We start from the raw sequence: 24,949 nt of genomic DNA on the forward strand, positions 1-24,949 counted from the left end.
TTGTAGCCTGTGGACAATTTCCCATGTCCAAGAGGAATTTAAAAAGGGCAGCGCCAGGATCACCTACTGAGGCTCTGGGCATGGGCAAGCACAGGCAGGAGCCCAAGGGGGCAGTTGGCTAGCCTGCTTTCCAGTGAAAAGTTTGATCCAGTCCTATGCTCTGTGCTGGAGGATCAGCTTTTTCTAGTGGAAAAGGGGCATGTTGCCAGACCCAGCAGCAGCCTGGGCCGAGACTGGCCATGAGGTGGTGTGAGGCATTTAAAAAATCCTTTGTAATATTTTTTCTTTGATGGAAATATTGAAAAGGGGGAGGGGGGAAAAAAAGGTTCTCGAGGTCAGCCCCCCCCGGCTCTCCCTGGTCCTTGGCCAATGCTTAATTTGTAATGAGAGAGGTGCTGGGGCTCAAGCAATTTTTTACATTCAGAGCTGGTGCAGCAAGCCCAGAGCGGGGTGTGTGTGTGTGTGGGGGGGTGCTGTGAACAGCCCCGCCCAGAGGTGTCGGGGCTCATCCCTGGCAAGCCAGACTGGCGCAGACTAAGCCCTGGCCTTGGCAGAGCGGCAGCGGGCCCGCTCCCCCTGTGTAAACGCCCCCCGCCGTGAAGCCAGAGCTCCCCTCCCACTTCGCGCCCATTCCGCTCGCGCTGCCCCTCCAGCAGCTCCTGCCCTTCCCCCACACACCAGTGGACCCCCCCGCCTCCCCAGGCCGGGTGGCTCCTGGCCCCGCCCCCGGAGGCCCTGCCCCCTCCTCCGCCCGCCCCTTCCCTGTTGCCCTTAAAGCCGCCGTCACGGGCGGTTGGTGGCCTCGCTCCCCCCCCCCCGGCGGTGGCGCGTGGCGCGCCCCGCTCCAGGCAAGGCGCCCGCCGGGCCCTACCAACGCGGCCGCCGCGCCCGCTGGGCCGTACCAACGCGGCCATGGCCTTGCCCGCGGAGGCGGCCAGGGGCGTCCTGGGCTCCCTCCTGCGGGACTTCCCGTCCCCGCTGGGCCCGGAGGATCCCCTGCCCTGGAGCGCGCAGGGCAGCGCCGCCCTCAGCAGGGCCGAGGCGCCGGGGGAGCTGGCCGAGTTGGCCAGGAGCTTCCTGGGCGGCAGGTGAGAGCGGGGAGTTGCCAGGGGACTGTGCCTGTCAGCCGGTGCTTGGCGGGGGACTGTGCCTGTCAGCCGGTGCTTGGGGGGGCTGTGCCTGTCAGCCGGTGCTTGGCGGGGGGGGGCTGTGCCTGTCAGCCGGTGCTTGGGTGGGGGGGGGAGAGAGTAGAGCTGGGGGGGGGGGGGGGCTGTGCCTGTCAGCCGGTGCTGACAGTTAAATCATTCCCTGGCTGGGATGATTTAACTGGGAATTGGTCCTGCTTCGAGCAGGGGGTTGGACTAGATGACCTTCTGGGGTCCCTTCCAACCCTGATATTCTATGATTCTATGATTAAGACAGTAGAGCTGGGCGGGGGCTGTGCCTGTCAGCCGGTGCTTGGGGGGGGGGGAGACAGTAGAGCTGGGCGGGGGCTGTGCCTGTCAGCCGGTGCTTGGGGGGGGGGGGAAGACAGTAGAGCTGGGTGGGGGCTGTGCCTGTCAGCCGGTGCTGGGGGGGGGGGGGAAGACAGTAGAGCTGGGTGGGGGCTGTGCCTGTCAGCCGGTGCTTGGGCGGGGGGGGGGGCTGTGCCTGTCAGCCGGTGCTTGGGGGGGGGGGGAGACAGTAGAGCTGGGCGGGGGCTGTGCCTGTCAGCCGGTGCTTGGGGGGGGGGGGGGAAGACAGTAGAGCTGGGTGGGGGCTGTGCCTGTCAGTTGGTGCTTGGGGGGGGGACACAGTAGAGCTGAGGGGGGGGCTGTGCCTGTCAGCCGGTGCTTGGGGGGGGGAAGACAGTAGAGCTGGGGGGGGGCTGTGCCTGTCAGCCGGTGCTTGGGGGGGGAGACAGTAGAGCTGGGGGGGGGCTGTGCTTGTCAGCTGGGGTGGGCGGGGCTGCCAGGGGGCTGTGCCTGTCAGCTAGGACGGGGGGGGGGAAGTGGGGCTGCCCGTCAGCTGTGGCGGGGGGGGTAAAGACAGTAGAGCTGGGGGGACTGGCGGAGGGCTGTGCCTGTCAGCCAGGGCTGGGGGGTACAGTGGAGCTGGGGACGCTGTGCCTGTTAGCTGGGGCTTGGAGGGCAGTAAAGCTGGGGGGAATGGGTGGTTGTGCCTGTCGGCTGGGGAGAACTGAAGGGGGCTGTGCCCATTAGCTGGGGCAGGGGGGACACAGTAGAGCTGGAGGGGGATGGGGAGGCTGTGCCTGCCAGCCAGGACGTGGCTGTGGGGACAAGGATGCCTGTGCCCGTCAGCCAGGGATGAGAGGGGCCTGTGCCCACTGCACGGGAGGGGAAGGAAAGGAGGGTGTTGTGCCCACTGGGAACGGGGGCTGTTAGTGGGGTTGGGGGTTTAAGTAATGTGGGTGTATGATTGGGTGGGTTGGCGCAGGAGAGCGAGGAGCTGTACCATGTCTCTTTTCTTATGCCCATGGGTTGGGGCACATGCTCTGTTTTTGGGAAGCACCGAGTAACTGGCTCTCTGCCCTATGCACTGCTGAAAGCTGAGCCATGTGTATTGCGTGGACACTTCCAACTTTACATGGTAGGGTTGGGAGACCCTGTGTCCAGGGTGCCTGTGCAGGCTTGACAATGCCCCTTAAAGTTGTCTGGGGCATGAATCAGAAAGATAGTAACCCCATAGTAAGCAGTGAAACTGGTACAGGGTGACAAAGGTGTGCAGAGCTCCATTGGTGTAACTGCAGAGAGTGAAGCTCCATGCGTGGAAACAGGAGTAATGGCGAGTCTAGGATAGGAAAATGTTGCTATCACCTGTTGAGTTGCACTGGTGTTCACCACACTGGGAGCTTTAGGTGGACTGGCATGTGTGATTAGACTTGCTCTGAGCCAGGTTACATGACATAATACACCAGCATCCTATTTGCACTAGGATTCCTAGTGTTGCTAATGTCCGTGGAACTTACCATCCCGCACATCTGTTAAGAAATCTTCAGAAAACATCTCTAACCTTGACAGTGTCCTTGCTATTGTTATTGTGCTATCTACTGCTTGAATTGGACTAAGTTTAAAGAGATGCTGTCTTGAAATCTAATTAGTATTAAAAAAACAAAACAAATGTAAACACAAGGTTTTTTTAATACATATGCTCCTCTGACCCCTGCCAACTTTTGTGATTTTTACAGTCTCATTTTCTTTTTAAAATGTTTTTCTTTTTCCTTTGTGACAGACGCACATAAATGCGGGAAACTAAAAGTCCCAATCCTCCAACTGGATTTAAGCGGGTGAGCCTGCGATTTCAGAGTGGGTCTCAGTGGGTGCTGTGTTCTACCCGTGTGTAGATCCAGTTGCAGGATCGAGGCCTAAATGATTGACTCGGCATGGAACACAGCTCACTGTGCACAAAGGACTGTCAAATGCACAAAATAAACTGAAAAAACACAATTTTTCAGACTTACCCAAGCTGACTACAGTTGAAGTATGATACTTCTAACTAGAATAGATACAAATATTTAGACAAAGTTGACATTGTCATTTTCAGCATCCAAGATTGCAGTTCTTAACAGCTTGCCATTATAAACTTATGCTGCTTTGATGATCCTACATCACAATTTCAAGGGAAATATTTTTTTCACCTTGATTCTAATTGGTGGAGGCTCCTTCTCATAGACTCATAGATTTTTAAGGCTTGAAGGGCCTATCATGATCATACAGTCTGACCACCTGCACACTTCAGGAAACAGAACCTCACCCACTCACTCATGAAGGAGGCCCATTAACCTCTGGCTTTGTTGTTGCTTTATAATTTAATCAGTAAATGATGATTCTCTACCCAACCAGAACAACCACATTATTTTATTGATGTAACCCTTTGACCTCTGATTCTCTTCCCTCCCATTGTCTGCCTACCTGTTCGTTACATTCTGTCTCTGGTAAGCACTTCAGAGTAGGGACCATATTTCATATGTTCTGCAAAGCACCTACCACAGTGTGTGCTTTATGGAAGGTAATAATTACAGGGGACTTGCAGAAGAATATTGTGGATTTATGTAGATCTTCACAGGTCTTCTAAATAAAAAGATGGCTTTGTGCTGTCAAAGCAGCTAGGAATTAATGAAGTGAAGAATGAGAGAAAATTAAGATTGCTTCCATTTAGGTACACACACCTCCCTAACATGTAAACTGTGTATCCAGTTTTCGGGTGGGTATTTGGGGTTGGTGGGATGACATCGGGTAGGGTTTTCAAAAGCATCAAGGTCATTTAGGAGTACTAGTCCCATTAACTTTCTTAGCAACTTTTGCTCCCAAGTCACCTAGGTGACTTTGAAATTCACACCTATTTGTTCAATGACATACCCAAGGCCCTAAAAGTGATCTGATTTGGGACTATCCTGGCCCCACTGTAGTGCTCTGACCTCTAGACCACACTTGTCTCTTTGACAAATGCAATGATTTTATTTTCAGCAGTTGAGTGCATAAAAAGCATAGCCTTGAAAGGATGTAAGTTTTCTCTGCAAAAGTCAAACATTTTAACATAATCCTTTAACTGTTTTTTAAAAAATGCAACTACAATATATTCCTCTAATATCAGTGGCCTAAAAGCTGCAATTGTCAGGCTATTATGACTGGTGTATTAGATTCATACTCTTGAGCTTTCCAACACCAAAAATGCAAATTAAGTCTCCGATTAAGGTCAGAAATGAAAAGTAGTGTAGTGATCTCAAGACAGTCCTCATTTATGAACTTGTAACTGAGCTGTCTTTGATCAGAGCACCGTTTAATGAAAGTGTTGTATTTTTAAGTTGGATCTGAAATACGTGGTGTGCGGTGTGATTTCTAAACTGTTAGGAGATTAGAGTAGTTTTGGATGTGCACTTTATGGATCCCACCAATGCACGGTGGTGCATGTCTTGAACAAACACCCAGCCAACTAATCACCAAGTGAACCAAGATGATGTTCCTAAAATTCTATGCAGGAAAAAGGAGCTTTCTGTGTTTTGGTCACCTGAAAAAGAACTAACTTTTTAGGAATTGGGGCTTCTGCTAGTTATAGCTGCAAATTCAGTTCTGTTCTTGTGTGAATCAGTGGAAGTGGAGAGTCCATGCTGCTTTTGCAGTGCTTTCAACCTATCTGTCACTCATGCTGCTTACACAGAAAGGAGCTTTCCCTGTCAGTAGCAGAATTCTTCACATACCTGCCCTCCAGCCAGTTGTGATTACACAGCCTACATCTGAGAGTTCCTTGAGTCCCACAACCTCATTCTAATATTCCCCCCCCCCCCCCCCAGGCTTATTTATTCCTGGTCTACTGCTAGAAAAATTATAGAATTATAACATTCAAAAACCAGTCGGAGAACACTTCAGTCTCTTTGGTCACTCAATTACAGACCTAAAAGTGGCAATTCTTCAACAAAAAAACTTCAGAAACAGACTCCAAAGAGAGACTGCTGAACTGGAATTAATTCACAAACTGGATACAATTAACTTAGGCTTGAATAAAGACTGGGAGTGGATGGGTCATTACACAAAGTAAAACTATTTTCCCATTTTTATTTCCCCCCCTCCCCTGCCCACCCAACCCTACTGTTCCTCTGACGTTCTTGTCAACTGCAGGAAATGGCCCACCTTGATTATCACTACAAAAGGTCTCTCTCCCTCTTCCCCCCCCCCCCGCTGGTAATAGCTCACCTTACCTGATCACTCTCATTACAGTGTGTATGGTAAAACCCATTGTTTCATGTTCTCTGTGTATATAAATCTCCCCACTGTATTTTCCATTGAATGCATCCGATGAAGTGAGCTGTAGCTCACGAAAGCTTATGCTCAAATAAATGTGTTAGTCTCTAAGGTGCCACAAGTACTCCTTTTCTTAATACAAACTAGTTTCAGAGGAACAGCCGTGTTAGTCTGTATTCGCAAAAAGAAAAGGAGTACTTGTGGCACCTTAGAGACTAACCAAGTTATTTGAGCATGAGCTTTCGTGAGCTACAGCTCACGAAAGCTCATGCTCAAATAAATTGGTTAGTCTCTAAGGTGCCACAAGTACTCCTTTTCTTTTTGCTAATACAAACTAGGTATCCTTTAGAGCGCACCAGCTGGATCTGCACACAGCAGTAGAGGACTTTACAGATCACACCTTTCTGGTGTGCTTTGCTGCACCACATAGACACGCCCAGAATTCATGGACTGGCAGCATCCTTGTTTCTTGAGATTGCGTCCAGTGTTGTTGTTTAGCAATCCAATGCAAGGAAAAACACTTGTTGCTTCTGGAGGGAGCCGTGTTCGGACATCCACCAGTAGGAGAAGGGTTTCTGTGGCACGGCTTTTGAGAGGAATGAATGGAAAACTAAATGGGATTCTTCAGGTTCTGTAAGGGACTCTGGACCACCAGTTTTGCAGTTTATGGTGAAGAAGCAGCTAGCTAGCTCAAGCCCAATCCAACTCTTGCTCTCAATACGCACTGTTGTCTTTATAGATGGCACTATGAATAATAGTTTTATATAGCTCTGTAGTTATACACATCAAATACTTTCCTTGTCTGAGAGATTATGCAATCTGAGGCATTGATCCTGTAAAGACTTGCATGTGGGTTTAACTTTATACACTGTGAGTAGTGCGATTTAAGTCAACAGGATTGTTTGCATTCTGCCAAGTTAAACACATTCCTAAGCATTTGCAGAATGAGGGCTTGTGAGAACTTAAATAATACTCTTATATTTTTTTGTAGAATTTTTATTTGAAAAATATTTTCAGGTAAAAGCCACCTGCCATGAAGACTTATAGAAAATGGGTCAATGCGTAAGGAATCCAGAAATGCTTTCCAGTAGCTTTAAAGGTTTTAATTAATCTGAAACTTTATTAATTTACACATACTAGAAAGTAAAGTGAAATGTGTCCCATCCTAGTATAGAAGTGTTTCAGATTCCCTTTTTAAAGGAGCTGAAATTTATTAGAAGATGGTGGCTCTTTGGTTACACACAATATAAAACACAAGCAGGCTTCCTGTTTGAAGAGACTCTACTACAATAATTGTTGTGAGACTCCTCCTAACTTCCTGTTTTGACTGTCTCCCCAACCGCCAATGCCTTTCTGACTGTTTTTTTGGTTTTGTTTGTTTGCCAGTACATATTCACCACCCTGTTGATGGTTTTCAATAAATGTCAAATATTTCTGTTCTCAATAAGGGTTTGTCCTCTCTCTTTTCCCTTCAGTTAATGTTAGATTTCTTTTCCAGGCATTTGGTTTCAAAAAAACACTTTTAAAAGGAAAATCTAAATTATTTTAATTTTGCCTCAAGATTAATTGTGACACCAGTTCCACTATTTCACAGTAATGCTCTGATCCAGCATTCCCGTTTTTCAAAGGGCGCATTATGTGCTTTTTGTCTATTATTTCACCTTTTTCCCATTGCATCCCGATTTATTTTCCCTGACCGGGAGCCAAGTATTACTCAGAGATATGCAGATTGTCTTCTGTGATTGTCTTTTCCTTCTGAGAGGAAAAAATAGTGCTGCCATACATCTGGTACAGAGTACAGTTGCATTGAGAGAGAGAATAACTGGAAGTGCCTGGAATTATCTCAGAACTGGAAATAAGTCTTGGGACAGGAAGGAAAATTATGCTTCTGACACTTGAAATCTTCAGTCCTTGTGCAATGTGAGCAAAATTTTCAAAAGCACCTAAGTTACACTGGGACTTAGGGTAAAATTTTCAAAAGCACCTATCCTATGTGTATAAATTGAAAGTCAATAAATAGGCTTCATTAGGCTTTTAAATACAAGATGGATCCTAGTCACTCTTGTGGTTTAGTCTTGATTAGCTTGTGATGTCTACAGATTCCTGGAATGTATTCCAGTGACATTATTCTTTAAATGAATTATATTTTAAATCCATAATAAAATCTGCTGCTCTAGGCTCAGGCTGATAGAGCCGCCTATTAAAGTTGCCTGACATTTCCTGTTATAAGCAACTGACAACAGGGTCTTTCTTATACCTTTGCCAAATATTAACCATTCGGGTTGAAGTTTTCCATGCTGGGTGTCTACCTCAGGATGGATGTTTTGGAAAACTTTAGCCAAAATGGTAAAGCAGTTTCCAAGAATGAGGCTAGGGAAAAATGTTTTCCCTATGTTAAATCCAGAGATCTTTTTTTTTGAAAAGCTGTAGCACCCCCCATTACTTGGTAGGAGGGACTTGCAATTGGGCAGGAGAGTGGTTTTTGTGTTTGGGCTTCTTGCTGTCCCCATGAAAATCTGCCCACATTTGGCCAAGTTATAAGCATGTGAAAAATTGCACATGCTCTTTAGAGGTGACTTAGATTTTAGCAGTTAAATTCCCTAAAGAGCCAGTACACAGAACTCTAACGCATGGCAGAGCAGGACTTTTCCTGCAGTTGCAGCTCTGGGCTGCTGAGAGCCATATTGTGCCCCAGAACTGAAAGCAAAGATACTGTCTCTTTCTTGGGTTCTCAGGGCCAGACTGCACCCCCACCCCCCCAATGCTGGGCCCAGGTAATGTGGAGGAGGAAGCTACCTGATCTGAATGCAAAGAGGAGAAGAGTCACACCTATGCAGGGAGAGCAGATTGGGACAAGGAGCTTGAAGGGGAAGGGGGCTGTGAGCTGTGGGTGGGGGAGGGGAGAAATAACTGGGACTGTCTGGGAAAGGAAATGGACTTGGAATCAGGGAGAGAAATAGGATCACAGTAGCTCTGGGAGCCAGTAGGAAAGGGAGGGCTGAGATGCACTGGCTGGGCAAAACGAGACTGGAGCTGAGAAGCATTTGGACAAGGGGAAGAAGGTGATAGATCTGATGAGGAGCCAAGGTGCAGAGAAGGAAGATTGTGATAAGGAGCTGGAAGGTTGAAAGGGGAACTTGGGATGCCTGGGCAAGGAGAGTGGGACAGGAATTCTGGACAAATGAGGCAAGGACTTGCTATGGTAAAAATAGTATGTTAAAAGAACATTATTCAGGTTGTAAGGCAAGCACTCAACAATTAGGAAATGTGAGAATTCAGGTTGTCAGTGTTTGCTTTGGTGTAATTATGTATATAAAGAGAAAATGATCTCATGTCCCTATACCTCCCCTGAATCCTCCTTAATGGCTCTTTCTCATACCTCCTTTTTTGGGTGATGCTGGTAACTCTTTTTTGACACAACCTCTGCTTTCAGTAGCACTGTGATCCAGTAGTTTCAGTATATGTGTGTGTGTATATATACACACACACACACACACATTGCGACAAAGTTCCTGCTCTACCTTGATGGGTCTTGCACTTATTGGCGGATTTGCTCACCTTGGAGCTTCATGGCAGCCCTCAGCTTGGCCGTTTTTCTGAACCCACAGTCCAGGTCGACTCCTCCTGTGTCTGACCAGGAGTTGGGAGGATCTGGGGGGAATCCAGGCCTGCCCTCTACTCCAGGTTCCAGCCCAGGGCCTGTGGAATGCAGCTGTCTAGGGTGCCTCCTCTGGAACAGCTGTGCAACAGCTACAACTCCCTGGGCTACTTCCCCATGACCTCCTCCCAACACCTTCTTTATCCTCACCATAGGACCTTCCTCCTTGGTGTCTGATAATGCTTGTACACCTCAGTCCTCCAACAGTCCATGTTCTCACTCTCAGCTCCTAGTGCCTCTTGCTCCCAGCTCCTCACACGCACACCACAAACTGAAGTGAGCTCCTTTTTAAAACCCAGGTGCCCTGATTAGCCTGCGTTAATTGATTCTAGCAGCTTCTTGATTGGCTGCAGATGTTCTAATCAGCCTGTCTTAATTGTCTCCAGAAGGTTCCTGATTGTTCTGGAACCTTCCCTGCTACCTTACCCAGGGAAAAGGGACCTACTTAACCTGGGGCTAATATATCTGCCTTCTATTGCTCTCCTTTAGCCATCTGTCCTGACCCTGTCACAACATATAATACAGTAATGCAAAGTATTTAGCGACATTACAAATATCATAATGGAATGTAGTGGGCGTACCAACATTGTTTTCACAGCAAGCCTTTAGAATAAGAGTGACTCATCCAGGAGTTACAGATTGTTGGTGATATCTCACGTGAAGCATGACTTTACAAACTATTCTTTCTGTATTTGGTGGGAACTGCTGTACTCTGTAGTAGCATGATTGAAGGAAATCATGGGATTAACAGAAATGGCTGCCTCTTTTAGAAACCCCATTGTTCACACTAATCAATGGTATTGTTGGAATCAGAAGCATCTTTTTAGAGTCCTGCACACAAGATGAAAATGACATAAATAGTAATGTGATGTCATTTATTAACACAGCTTGCTAAAATAACCAGTGCATTGGCAGGTCTATACTACGGGGCTAAGTCGACCTAAGTTATGTGAATAACGTAGCTGGAGTTGACGTACCTTAGGTTGACTTATTGCAGTGTCTACACTGTGCTGGGCTGAAGGGAGAAACTCTCCCATCAACTTACCTTGTGCTTCTCGTTCTGGTGGAGTACCAGTGACGATGGGAGAGTGTATGCCAGTCGATCTAGCGGGTCTTCCCTAGACCCAAGCGTCAATGCCCCAGTAAGTGGAGACAAGCCCTAATAGTTGTTTGTGGCCAATGAAGCAGAATTTTGCCTTGGCTGCTTCCACTTCAGACTTGCAAAGTTAACTTTTTTTTATTGCAGATGATTCATCCATAATTAATATGTGCTAAAATTCCTTTACCACCACAGCTGGGTTGGGATTAATACAATTATAGTGAGTATATTCATATAAACCATTACTGTATTCCCTCTGTCATCTTTCAAACTGGTATCTTTGTCGTGATGAGATGGAAAAGTTCCACATCAGAACAGCTATGAGATTATCAGTTTTGCCAGAAGAAATGTTCAAAAGTCATTTAAGCCATGTTATGTTTTCCAGCTTTTCTCTGCAAACATGAGGACTAGAAACTTACTTCATTTTTTTAAATGGAAGTGGAGATCTCTGCTAATCGTATGCTTTCAGGGGATTTAAGTATAACATCAAATATCATGAGAGTTGGTAACACTGGATATTGCTTGGTTTGGAGCTCTTGTTTGGATTAAATCTGAACACGTGTTTGCATGATATCAGGAGATCAGCATCTAAATTGGAGACACTGTGCTGTTTTCTGTTGGGGACAAAAAAAAATCTTAGGGTATTGGGATTGCCATCTTAGATCAGTGTCATATCATATCATAGTCCAGCTTTCCCCCATTTCTCAGGAATAAGTTTAGCTGGTTTCTGCACCAGAGTTCTTTATGTACATTTGATGGCTGGCAGCAGATAGACTGAGCTGTGTAATATTTCCATTCTTGCCCCCACTCACTTTGGCCTGTGGAAGTTGAATAAGAATTTTGCCCCTGGTAATGCTGTGCTTGTGTTCATGTATTAAATAGAAATGCACAATAAATTATGAGTTGCATCCAGAGAAGAGCAGATTGCTAAAAAGGATCTCTGGTCTTGGCAGACACAATGTAATATAAATGCTGGTGCCATCAAGCCAAGTAAGTAGCTAAATTCTATCAATTTTTCCATGTTTAGTTTGATTTCCTTTCTATTTTAAACACACAAAAATATAGACCATTTGTCCATCTCTTTAAATTTGACATGGCTCAAGCTGTTGCTGTGCATGATGTGCTGACCACTTCTTCCCTAACTAGGAGCAGCTTTCCAGGCTGGCTGATGCCATGCTCAACAAGGCCTTTGGATATGGTTGTGGAAAACTGCAGAGTTCAGCTGCAGCTGTAATTTCTTGCCCCCTACCTAGACCCAAGTGTCATCTTCTGAAACATGCTTACTGCTGAAGGAGTTGGTGGCAGGACAATACTGTAGAACTTGATACTGACAAAATAATGCATAATTGAGCGCTCCGCGCAGAGTAGCGCTCATCAATACAGGTAACTGGTTTCTGGCAAACTTGACCCATTGCAAGTAGAAAACAGAAAATAGACTAGACAGCTCACCTAAGAAGTGACCAGTGCACTGTGGGATTCTGTGAACTGCCAGAAGTTGTGTAAAATACATTGATTTATTTTGATCCTTGGAAAAACTAATTCAGTTTTCCACTTGTAGAATTTGCAGGCTCTGCTCCAGTAGTTTGTATGAAATTACTCTGCTTCTGTTGAAATCGTTGTTATCCTAAATGTTATGTTCCACTTCTGAACAGTGCCATTTAGTTCATAGCCATGGGTGGGTGGCTGTCTTGGGGCAGGGCTTCTACTGCAGAGAAGTCTCTACATGCATCTGTCAGTTACAATTCTGAACATTCCCAAGGGGGAGGGGATGCTTCTAAGTTAAGAGAGCCAACCCCCATGTGACTCTTTAAAATGTTAATTGATACATAGCAATTCTGTGCCCCACACCACAAGGCTTGGGCTTCACTTTATGGCTCACAGAGGGAAGGTTAATAACAGATGTTACTGGGTTGTTGTTTTTTTCCCCAGGGAGTTTTATAATCTCTCAACCCCTTACTGTGATCAATAACCTGTCACCATCTAGGACTTGGAATCAGACTTCTTCAGTGAGAGCTGTATTCCCCTTGGAATTGACTCAGCAGAGAATGGATGAGGTGGGAAGGGCGGGGATTGTTTATCCCCTCCTCCCCAACATGTTATGTGTGTTTGAGTTTTGTTGATCTTGCTCTTGGGAATGAAGAGGGAATGGTGGGTGGTTCTTTAGTAGTATCTACTTTCTATAAGGCTGTTATCAAAATATAGATATTTCAGCCAGCAATAATAGAGATTCTGAAGATCAGACCCTGAAGTCTAGTCTTTGACAGTTTTGTCAGAAAAGAATCCTATGGTGATTATTTTATTTTTCCAGCTGGATGAAAACCATTCTGAGAGAAGATGAAAATTCTATCTTTAAAATCCCTCATTCTCCTCCTTTCCCTGTGTGTTTTAAAGACCAGGAAAACATTGATCACAAAAGTCAACAAGTGGGCTGCTGAAATTGTGTAGTAATCATTTTCTGTCATCTAGGAACATTCAGCTGTTCTCTTTTTGACTGATGTTTGTATCTTGCCTAGTGCAAGATAGGGCTCCAACCTTAATCAGGGCATTTGGGTGTTACCACAATATAAATAGGTAATGACCATTAGATTCACTTGAATGAAAATGTTCTGCAGTTAAATACAAGGCAGGAGGGGGAGGAATATTTTATTAAGGACAGCTTTTGTTTCCTAGACGATTTCTGATCTGGAAATGCTGTCACTTCCCTTCCAAGCAGAGAATCCATCTACACTTTTTCAGACTGCCCCCGCCAATCTTCTGTTCTCGTAACAAAAACTTCTATCTAATATGTTTAGACTTTTATACCATGCTCATCACAGCAGTATTAGTGTGACTCCATGTATTTGAACATCTAGAATAGCTCCATATGAGTTTCTTGGACAATGGCAAGTGGCCAGCATACCATTCTCTGATATATATATATCCATTAAATCAGTAGTTCTCAACCAGGGGTCTGGGGCCCTTAGGGGGTCTTGAGCAGGACCAGCATTAGACTTGCTGGGGCCCAGGGCAGAAAGCTGAAATCTCACTGCATGGGGCTGAAGCCCAGCCACCCGGGGTTGAAGCTGAGACCTGAGCAATGTAGCTTCATGGGGGCCCTGTGGCATGGGGCCACAGGCAATTGCCCTGCTTGCTACCACCTAACGCCACCCTGGCTCTGATAGGCAGAAAACCAGTTATTGCGGCACAGATGGGCTGTGGAGTTTTATATCATGTTGGGGGGTCCTCAGAAAGAAAAAGGTTGAGAACCCCTGCATTATACTTCACAGGTACAGTCGGGAGCCTCTTATCTGTCTGGTCGTATAACAGAGATGATCTTCTGAAAGTATCACATGGGGCGATTGAGACAGGGAGGAAGAATCTAAACTAGATTTTTAAAAGAGCCAGGAGGACTTGGGGCTTTAGGTATTGATCAGTCTTTGCAAGTCCTCATGCCACCACCTACTAAGTTGTATAGAGCTTGTTTTTCCCTGTATAGCACACCAGAGAACAGCTGTTCAGAGTCTGCCATCTGTTGCACAATTCTCAGTTCTAAAGCAGCTGTAATCTGTGGGCACAGAGCACAACAGAAGGTCGGTATCGTGCTTTCAGAACCTTTCCGAAAGTGTCATAATTGGGGCAGTGACTCTGGAGAAGATAGCGAGTCTGCATCCGATCGAGGATCCGCAATAATTATCTGTGGATATCCGCAGATTTGCAGGGCTGTACGCTGGGGGCCAAGCTGAGGCTCTGAGGCATCCCCCCCTGCCAGAGCCCAGTCGGGGACAGCCATGTGGGCAGCTGTGGGGAGCCCGCGCGGAGTCGCAGACCCTCCACCTGCCCTCGGCTGGGCAGGGAGCCTGGAGGGCTGGGACACGGCTGGGGGATGCTCTCAGCTCCCCCCTCCCCTGCAGCTCCCCAGCTGGGCTCCATGCTGGTGAGGGCGAGGGGAGACCTGTGGAGCTGCCCGGGGGGCTGCTTGGGCCCCCAAGCCAGGGCAGGTGGAGGGTCTGTTGCAGGTCCCCACAGCTGCCCACTTGGCTCCTACCATGGCTGGGCTGCGGCTCTGAGCCGGCCGGAGCTGGGTTGGGGAGAGCCGCGCTGGCAGCTGTGGGGAGCTGCGGTGGACCCTCCACCCGCCCTGGGTGGGGGGCCCAAACAGCCTGCTGCCCAGTGTCCCAGCCCCCTGCCCAGGGCAGGTGGAGGGACCCAGGCTCCACACAGCTGCCAGCGTGGCTGTCCTGGACCCAGCTCCAGCTGTGAGGCGGCTTGGAGTTGCAGCCCAGCCATGATAAGAGCTGTGGAGCTGCAGCAGACCCTCCACCTGCCCTGGGTGGGGGGCCAGAGCAGCCACCTGCCCAGTGTCCCTGCTTCCCTGCCCCCCAGCCCCTCTGCCCAGGGTAGGTGGAGGGACCCAGGCTCCCCACAGCTGCCCGCGTGGCTCTCGCAGACCTGGCTGGGGGCGGGGGGGGGGAGGGAAGTGGCGCCAGCCATTTTAATAGCCGGGCGGGCAGCTGTGGGGAGCCGTGGCGGACCCTCCACCTACCCTGGACTTGGGGCCCGAGCAGCCCCCTGCCCAATGTCCATACCCCGAGACCCTCCGCCCAGCATTTTCTAGAAGACAAAACAAGACAGATACACATACAAGAGGGAAGAGAAAAGAACAGCAAAGATATAAAATGCAGCTTCTGTCTCTGGTGTTCTCTTGCAACTTCACTGCTGGAAAAACACTGGCACACACATTTGTCTTATCAGCCACTCAGACTTGACGCATTGGTACCAGCATTGGGCTGCTTGGGGCATTGCTTTTAGCTGCCTCTTTCGCAGGCTTACAGTGGTATTGCAAAATATGCAGGCTTGCCTGACTAAACCAGACACTAATTAGACAGAAAGAAAAAGGAGAGCGAGAGGACACATTTGGGGACAAGGGAAGGAGACAGTCTCACATCCCAAGTTGTGTTCAGGATTTAGCCAGAGCCGGTGGATGAGGTGGTGTCATCTGGGTCCTTCTCTAGGGTCTGGTCTGGTCAGGATGTGTCTCAGGATTAGGATGAAGAAGGTCTGGGGTCCCAGGAGATGGTAGGGGGTGGCAGTCTTGGTGGTGAAATGTGCTCCTTCTCCTTGTCTTGTCTTCCAGTCAGCCAGCATTGCAGTTTTCCCTTCTGCTAATTTTCATCCCCCTAAGTCTCGTTGCTTTTTAAAATTCCCAAAAGGGATGGGTGGAATAGCCAATCTCCTCATTATTTAGTCCACCAATAGGTCTAATTTCTGACATGCCAGTTTTGGTCAATTGATTTCCAGTGCTCTACTCCTCTTGTTTACCAGTCATACTACTCAAGAACAGTGTTAAGATTACCCGTAAAACCTTTTCAGTTTAAATTAATTGTCTTTCTATCTCCTTGCATCTTTTCTTAAACAATTTTATATAACAGGTCATTGTGACAACTTATGAACTGTCATTCACTTTTTACAGTTGAGCTTACAATTTAGGTAAATTGTAAACCGAGTTATCACAATAGTCCACCTCCTGTTAGACCTGCTGAATTAGTCATGGTTGATACCAGGGATCTGTAGCCCAGGTTCTCCTGGTCTGAGAGTATGTAAATTGCAAATTCCACCCTTAGCGGTAAAGGCCTGGGGCTTAGCCCTGTGGGGTGCATACAGAGAGAGCATCCCTGCAAAAAAACAGCAGGTGTAGCCTACCAAGGGACCGTGAACACAGGCACTGTTTCTGCTCCCAATTCCTCCTCTTCTAAATCAGCTCCTGTTCCTCCATACTATCTCTCTCCCAGGAGAAGAGAGACTGATTATAACTGTCCATTGCTCCCTTCCTCAGTTAACCAAATATATATAAATTTTTTGGTTAATCTTCTGCTTTGGAGCAGGTGGGGCTGGAGCCTATTAATATCTAATTTGAATCTCAAACACCACTGCCATGCAGGTAACTTCATATGAGCTAAAGTAAAGAGGAGGCAAGGTAGATAGTCAGCTTCACCTTGATCGATTGGTTCGTGTTGTTGTAGCCAGTCCTTCAGCCACCCACTGGCTAGGCTGTCAATGGCACAGGACACCTGATCAGCATAGTGCACCAAAGCCCAGAACAACCTTAGTGATCCATCAACCTCCCAAATAGCTGGGATTACAAGCACGCGCCACTGTGCCCGGTTTGATAGATAGTGCTGCTAGTAAAACCCTATAAAATGTAGCTCAGAACACCTAGGTTCATTTCAGGTCAAAAAAGGACACTGCAAAGCTATTTTTTCCACATCTCACTTGGCAGTGTCCTGCTCTGCTTCCTGAAAATGCTAAGGAATCTTCAGTGAATTTCCTTTTGGGAGCTGAGTGGTAATTGGCAAGAATGGAAGGATGTGACATGATGGTTTGTAATTCTTTTCCTTTACTTGGAGGGCAGAATCTACCAAGAATGTTGCACGCTTCCTGTGATTAGAGGTCTCAGTGAGACTTGTGCATTACAGCATTTCCTGTGCTTTAAAGTTGAGTCTAGGGTCCAGCCCATACTGAGCCAAGGCTTTTGAAGGTAGAACAAAAGCCATGCCTGAAACCAAAGTATTGAACACTATTCTAATGTCAACTAGAAACCTGGTTTAGCTTTCAAATTCCATTCACAAGGCACCATACGTAAGTCTAGAAAAGATCCTTAACTGTGGCTCTTAATGGCCATTAAAGTTTACTGTGATTTCTCTTCTTGTTTCACCCATTTTCTTTCCTGCTGTTTTCCTCATAATATTTTCTGTTTCCATCTCTGGAGATAGAACTTATATTGACGCTTAATCATGGTACAAACACTTGCACCATTTCTAGGCTAAGATAAAAGGTGTGATGCTAGAATATCTTAGGTAACATGTTCTAACTAATACGCTTGAAATATCTAATGTAGACAAGCTATCTGGCTGAATGAAAGCTCAGGTGGGAGTATAGGCTTTAACTTGATCAGCCTAGCACAGGTTAATGTATATGCTACTTTGTCTAGACTAGACTTTTAGAACACGTTAGCACCTTTACATCATAGGCCTTGTCTACACTACCGCCTAAGTCGATGTAAGTTACGTTGCTCAGAGGTGTGAACCCCCCAACCCACCCAGAGCAACATAACTTACATTGATTTAGCATGGTGTAGACGCTGCTTGATGTCGGTGGGGGACACTCTCCTGGTCACATAGCTTCCACCTCTCGTTTACATAGAGTAAATTACATTGATGGGAGAGCGTTCTCCTGTCCATGTAATGTGTCTTCACTGGACATGCTAAATCGGTGCCGCTGCATGACTTCCTCATGCTATGCTTTGTTCTGCAATGCAGAGACTAGCTGTGCAGCTGACAGTTGCTGAAGCATTCTTGCACTCGTGTTGTTTTGAATTCTCCTTCCTTCCTCCTTCCCCCCCACAAAGATGCAGCAGCTCAAAAGGGGGAGAAGTAGAACATTTTCAGCTTAACACTTTCCTACTGCTGTTGCATTTCTACGTAGGTTGACTGCATTTCTCGTCTGCAAGGTGGTCTTGAAACTTCCAGTTGTCCATTTTGTCAGCGCAGTCATGCAAACATATTCCTAGTAAGCAGATGTGATTTGCTTTTGTCTGTTTAGATTGGATAGGAAAACAAAGACTTTTTCAGGCTTAACCATGCACTAAAAGAAATGGCAAAGTAGCTTCTGGTTTTGGCAAGAAAGCTTTGAAATGAAAGGAGGACTGCAAATACGCTTCTGTGCGTTTTTGGAGTACTGAAGGCACTCTCAAACTAAAGTAGGACATCGTTGCTACAGAACATTGCATAAAACAAGCTTCTATATTAGCAGCCAGCTGACCTGCATGAAGATTTGTTTGCAGTAGCAGGAGGTACACATGGCAATGAATACTTGACAAAGTCTGCTTTTCAGCAAGGATTTTTGAAATACAGTAAAAGCTGTTTTATCCGGCATGTTGGGTGAAGGGGGGGGTGCTGGTAAGTGAAAAATGCCAGCTATATAAGAGGAAGGAAGATTGGGTGTGGGAGGGGGTCCGGGGAGCGCTCACTTCAGGCAGCTCCCCACAAGTGGCGACCTGTCCTAGCTGCTCCTAGGCAGAGACATGGCAGGCAGCGCTGCACACTGCCCCCGCCCCGAGCGCCGGCTCCGCATCTCCCACTGGCCAGGAACCACAGCCAATGGGAGCTGCGAGGGTGGCCCCTGCGGGCGGAGGCAGTGCACAGGTTGCTGCTTGTGGGGAGCCACCTGAGGTGAGCATCCCCCAGATATGGGACCTCGCACCCCTCCCCCCCCAAGCCCCCCAACCCTTTGCTGGCCCTGTGCCAACCAGGCTATAAACCGGACTTTCAATGAAGATCAGAAGTGCTGGTTTCTAGAGATTTCCGATTGGTGAAGTGCTGGATAAAATCGCTTTTACTGTACATTTGAGCTCATAGTTCCTAGTGGTGCTAAAAATGTTCTTTTAAGATTTGAAAACTGGGGTTTGAATCTTTATAGAGCATTTATTATGTTAAAGCCAGCCAATTTATGCAGGCCTTCCCAAACTCTTTCCAGGAAACCCCGCTCCCACCCAAACCTGTCCTTGACCTGATCCAGATAGCTTACCATTTTACTTCTTTGGATGCAGTGTTAATATCCTGTCGATATCCAGAGACTCTCAGAGCCATGTTTGAAGTCCTGTGTTCATGAACTTCTTCGTTCCCAGTAGTGTTTTTATTTCACTGCCTCTCCTCCCAGAGATCCTCGGCAGTGAATTCTTGATACCTGCTACAAAGATATATTGCATATGAAATGATTATTTTGCAGTCACACAACTTTAAAGTTGGAACAGGCTTCCCTTGAATCTGCAAATTTATTATTTAAAGCCTTATTACGAGTCTCTTGTGTGTATCATATAAAACTCTCATTATGCATGTAGTATATCTGTTTAAAGCCTCATCCCCAGTGGACACTCTTTTCAGTTCCACTCTGCACTGGTTTTGTGGAGCCTCCGCTCAGGAGAACCTGGGGACTGGAATGCTAGAGGCAAAACATTCCAACCTCTCTCTGACCTATGCTGTGCTAAGATGTTACACTTTGCACAAAAATTCAGTCACCTTTCCCTTCACCTGTCCAAAGTGTATTGGAGCTCTGGATGTTATGTGTTTAGTGAAGTGCACATACCATACACTGGGATTCTAATATGCTTTGTAATATCACAATGGATAATCATCCACATTTCAAGCAAGAAATCAGCAAAAACCCACCAAAAGAAATGAGTACTGTGGGTGGGAAGGTGAATAACTCCTATCATATCTGTTTAAAAATAAAGAAGACATGGCACACAGTGAGAGAAGCAGAGTGCCTGAGCTCAGTCCTAACAAGGCTCTGTAGATAACAGTTCCCATCACAGAATGCAAGAGCACAAGATGCAGTCTGTGATTGAAAGAGTTAAAAATGAGGCAGCAGTTCGAAATCACACTTCATGCACCTCTGGCCCCTGCATTCTCAAGGGAACTGCTATCTTTGAATCTAAACTGAGTTTAGAGACTTATAAAGGTCTTTGTATACTACAAATACTGGTAATACTAAAGTGTGACACTTGTTTTCGGTTGTCTCTGGAGACTATTAAAGTTACATCCCTGACCAGGAGTCACAATTATTGGTAGCTGCTTGGGCTTTCTAACTTTTTGAGCCATGAGGTTGCTGACTTCAGGAAGGCCACGGTTCAGTTTAAATTTAATACAATATATTTCTTTTTTTCTTTTCCTCGCATCAGGAATGCACCGCCTCTTCTTGCAGCATCTTTGATCCACGCTGCAATTGACAGAGTGCTACAGACTGATCTTTCTGTTTTTAAGAAGCAGAGTGTGGAAGAGGAGAAAGAGGGAGACCAGAGGAAGTTCACCTGTAAGTATAATATCCCTCTGTGGATTTCCACAGGTTGTCTGCTGGAACACTTGTAATTTGAAATACTTCCTAGAGTACCTGGTGGGATGTTTTGGCAAGCAAATAGGGAGCAGAGCGTTTATCACTCTCACAGAATGTGGGATGAAGGATGACTTTGTGGTCAAGGTGCAAGCATAGAGTCGAGACCTGGATCAAGACTTTCAAAACTGATTAGTGATTTGGGGTGTCCAATAAAGAGGCGTGATTTTTCAGAAACTGCTAAGCTACCTACTTCCTGAAAATCAGAGTTGAGTCACATTGGAAGGAGTAACTGCACTCTAGCTCTTTTGTTGCTAAATGGAGAGACTTCTGTGAAGAGTTGATTGTCAGTCTTTCTTGAGGAGTTAACCTTTTGTAATTTTGAAGTACGTTTGTTTCTTTACATGAGTAACCTTTTCAATGATTAGCTAATGGTAGTCCATTAATGTGCCTTTTCAGTCCACATTGGAATCAGTGGGGTCTCTACTACGCAGCTACATTAAACATCAAGTACATTAAACAAGTACAACCCATTTAAATCTTTGAGCATCTCTGCCCACACGCAGGGTCAAGATGACAGCACCTATGGTCACGCTTGAGCCTGCAAGTGTCAAAACCCCAGGCCCTTACATTTGGTGAAACAACTACCTGAAGGGGCGGGGGGTTCCAACGGGGATGGAGCTCAGCTGTTCTCAGTGGTGGCAGACGACACAACAAGGAGCAATGGTCTCAAGTTGCAATGGGGAAGATCTAGGCTGGATATTAGGAAACACTGTTTCACTAGGAGGGTGGTGAAGCACTGGAATGGGTTACCTAGAGAGGTGGTGGAATCTCCATCCTCAGGGGTTTTTAAGGCCTGGCTTGACAAAGCCCTGACTGGGATGATTTAGTTGAGGTTGGTCCTGCTTTGAGCAGGGGGTTGGACTAGATGACCTCCTGAGGTCTCTTCCAACCCTAATCGTCTATAAGATCATCATTACTGTATGGACTACGTGATGATGGGTGGAGCACTGTTGGACCTTCTACCTGGTGCCTTCATTCCCTCACAACCAGCTGACGTTGGGTAGGGAACAGACAGTTGCTCACTGAGCACCGTGTAACAACCAGTTCCATCGCATTTATTCACTAGAATGTTTAACTTTAAGCATTACCAAACCTCCTTTTACCATTTGATTTGGAGCTGGAGTGAGGATCGGATGCTGCAGGAATCAGAAGCTAGAAATGGAAATAATCTCTTGGGTAATCTAGACCATCACAGACAATGAAACGTTATTTCCTGTTACACACGTTCTCCAATCTGTTTTTAAAAGCCCTGCAGGATGGGGCTTCCACTTCTTACCTTGCAAGACTAATCCACTGGCCATTAGGTTTCATTGTCGAGAAATCTTTTCCAATATTCAGTTTAAATTTTCTTTCTTAATTTCATCCCATAACTCTTGGCTGTATCCTTTACAGCATCCTAAATATTTTCTCTCCCTCCTTGATGTGTACAGCCTTCATGTGTTTGTAGACTGTTATCACGCCCCCTCTTTATATGGAAATAGCTGGTTTCAATCAAATTGGCCAAGGCCTAAATAGCGAGTACTAGCTCTCCTCCTCCAGAGCATAGAAAAATTATGTGGTGGTAGACTTTAATAGAGAATGTTGGAAGGGAAGTGCAGGAAATATAAACAAAATTTGTTTTTAAACACAGTCTTCTCAAGACATTTGGCAGCTCTTTAGTCCCACAGATTCAGGAAACATTTTTTCATTCATATGCCAACCCAGTTTGCTTTCTCAGAATTGAGCTGATAGTAAATTGGCTCCATCTCCTGGGATACTTGAAAACTGCAGGCCCTTATGGAAAGCTGAGCTACTTAGAATTGTGATGGTTTCAGAGTAACAGCCATGTTAGTCTGTATTCGCAAAAAGAAAAGGAGGACTTGTGGCACCTTAGAGACTAACCAATTTGAGCATAAGCTTTCGTGAGCTACAGCTCACTTCATTGGATGAGCTGTAGCTCACGAAAGCTTATGCTCAAATAAATTGGTTAGTCTCTAAGGTGCCACAAGTCCTCCTTTTCTTTTTTAGAATTGTGATGATCTCTCAAGAGCTGCAAGCATTTCTTTATGAAACTGGCTTGTTCATTCCCACAATACCCTAGATGACATTGTGGATGCCTCATAACCCTTTCATAAATTTTCAGTCTCATAGGCCTAGTGTCTGCCATCCTTACTCACTTGAGTAATAGCTTTCTCTGAGAGCAGTCCCACTGATTTAAATAGAACTACTTTTAGAATACTCGATATGAGTAAGGATGGCAAAATAGCCCATGATGGACAAAGCACTAGTAATCATAAGTATTCACTCGCTGTATATAGACTGCTGCTGCTATCTGATTCATTGGATTTAATCCTTTGTATTCTGACTGTGCCAACAGAAGTTTGCCTAGAGGGGGACATGGTGGTGTAAACTTCCAATGCTTCCTGTTTTTTGCGGGGAGGGGAGCAGAGTTGACTGCTGCAGTTCCCAAAGTAGGTAGAACCAGTCGCTAAGAGATGGGACCAGCACTCTTCCCAGGCAGCCTCTGTCAGAGAGGTTCATATAGAGCCTGGCTGGAATTTAAAGCTGCCTTCACTGGTTAGAATCCTCACGGCAGTGTGGTCATGATACTGCTGATTACCATCCTCCAGGATAATCTGCTTTCCAAAGCAACTGTCACACAGGGTTAAGGAGATGCAATTTGTGCCCTGGGTACTCAAGGTGAAAGTTTGGCTCAATATTTGTATCCCCTTGATTGGATTCTAGATGTGGATTTCTTTCTTTTGGGGGTAGGGTGTTTGGAGGTTAGAGTTCTGTAGCCAATGTGATTTCACCAGTGCAGTGCATGTCACTGCGTGGGAACCAGAGATCTATGTCAGTGTGGCCCTACGTAGTCTAGAAAAGCAAGCTTAAATGTTTTAAACAAGGATCATTCTTATGGCACTAAAATACATTCCAAAACCGGAAGGGCAAACCAACAAAACATACCTTTTTGAAGATGACCTTGCAAAAATTCCAGTAGTCTGAGCAGTGTGGTGTAAGGTAGGAAATGGAGACACAAGTCCACTCAGTTTAGACTTAATCAGTTTTGCCTTTTTGTTTATAAATTTTCAGACAATCATTTATTTATAGTTTGACAGATAAGTAGGTAAGATGGAACAGCTGGGGGCCCGAATTACTGAGTTCCAGGGTTCTGGGTTGCTCCTAGCCACTTCATGGTGGTCTTCTCAGTGTCTGGTCCAGCATTCTCCTACTAGGTCCCTTGTTCGCTTGTTTTTTTTTGTTTTGTTTTTTAATACCTTTCCACATGACCTATTCATTGCCTTTCTTCCAGTCAACATTGAGCATTGTATCTTCTGTAACCTGTGCAATACACATGTGCAAGCTTCAATTAACATAACTTCTGCTCTCTACACTATTTTTGTCATGTCTCCTTATCACCGTATTACTGTTTTTCCTCAACATAGGGATTTTTTTTAGCATTACATTTTATCTTCCTCTTGTATATACTCTCCAACAAAATATGTTCCATGAACAAAAATGTATATCCTAAATTATTTATTAGCATAACCTTTTCATTTAAGTAGAAAAGTTATGAAAAACTATCCTTAATGTCAGCATATAATCTTTTCCAAACATTGGTTTCCAGGTAACTTTTTACTCAAAATTTAGCTTGTAAATCATTTTTAAAAAAATGGTGTCCGCTTACCATGGCATGGAGTTCACAAACTGCTTAAAACTTACGTAAAGAATAAAAACAAGAATGGAAAAATATAAAGCAAAACCAGAACAAAAATCACAGAAAAGAGAAATGAGACCAGATACAAAAGGAAAGAGAAATAGGAGTTGTGGAAAGAATATGGACGGAAAGCAAAAAGGTTGCAAGCAACTATGCTAGAGTATGGGGGTGGGGAGGGGAGTATAGCATTTGAAACCATCCAGCTATGCACATATCTGAACTATGTATGTGGCTTTTTTGTTTGTTTGTTTGTTTGTTTTTTATGGTTTCCCTTTCCCTACTTTTCAGTTGCTTATTAAACCCACTTGTCTTGCCTTAACTGTAGGGCAGGAGCCATCTTTCACTCTGTTTATACAGTGCCTAGCACAATGGGGCCTCGCTCCTCACTGATTCCTATAAGTACTATTATAATACAAATAATAAATAACTTTGTTGATTTGCTAGGATATGTTTTAATCTTTTTAAAAAGAGAAATTTTTGTCTTGAGATGAGAGACTTGCCATTATAGACCAGAATACCATTGATCTTTCATGAAAATAGACTTCAAACTAATTTTAAAAACTTGGGTTAGTGACACAATATCACTATACTATTTAAATGCTTGGTTAAGGAAATCTGCCTCACAGGCATTATGCTGTGTAATGGTATGCATATTTAGACTATATTAACCAGCATATGTAGACCAGCATCTATATTGATCTTCTCAATTTAAAAATAGCTGCATGTGTGATGAGTGCACTTCTCAGAATTAAATATCTTGCCTATTTAAAATTTCTAAAAATAAGTAAATCAAAAGTGATTATATCACAGACTGACCACTTGCCAATATT

At 45.5% G+C, this 24,949-nt stretch overlaps 1 protein-coding gene across 1 annotated transcript in view; it reads left to right on the forward strand.

The window, feature by feature from the left end:
- The first annotated feature begins 813 nt into the window (after positions 1–813).
- Positions 814–24,949, forward strand: part of PPM1F (protein phosphatase, Mg2+/Mn2+ dependent 1F) — a 42,120-nt gene continuing 17,984 nt past the window's right edge. Inside the window, exons 1-2 of the mRNA XM_048822292.2 lie at positions 814–1,088; positions 20,211–20,341. Coding sequence (XP_048678249.1) covers positions 913–1,088; positions 20,211–20,341 — 307 coding nt within the window. The 5' untranslated portion in view covers positions 814–912. The remainder of the gene's footprint in view (positions 1,089–20,210; positions 20,342–24,949) is intronic.

This window comes from Caretta caretta, chromosome 15 (assembly GCF_965140235.1).
Source record: "Caretta caretta isolate rCarCar2 chromosome 15, rCarCar1.hap1, whole genome shotgun sequence".
Classification (NCBI taxonomy): Eukaryota; Metazoa; Chordata; order Testudines; family Cheloniidae; genus Caretta; species Caretta caretta.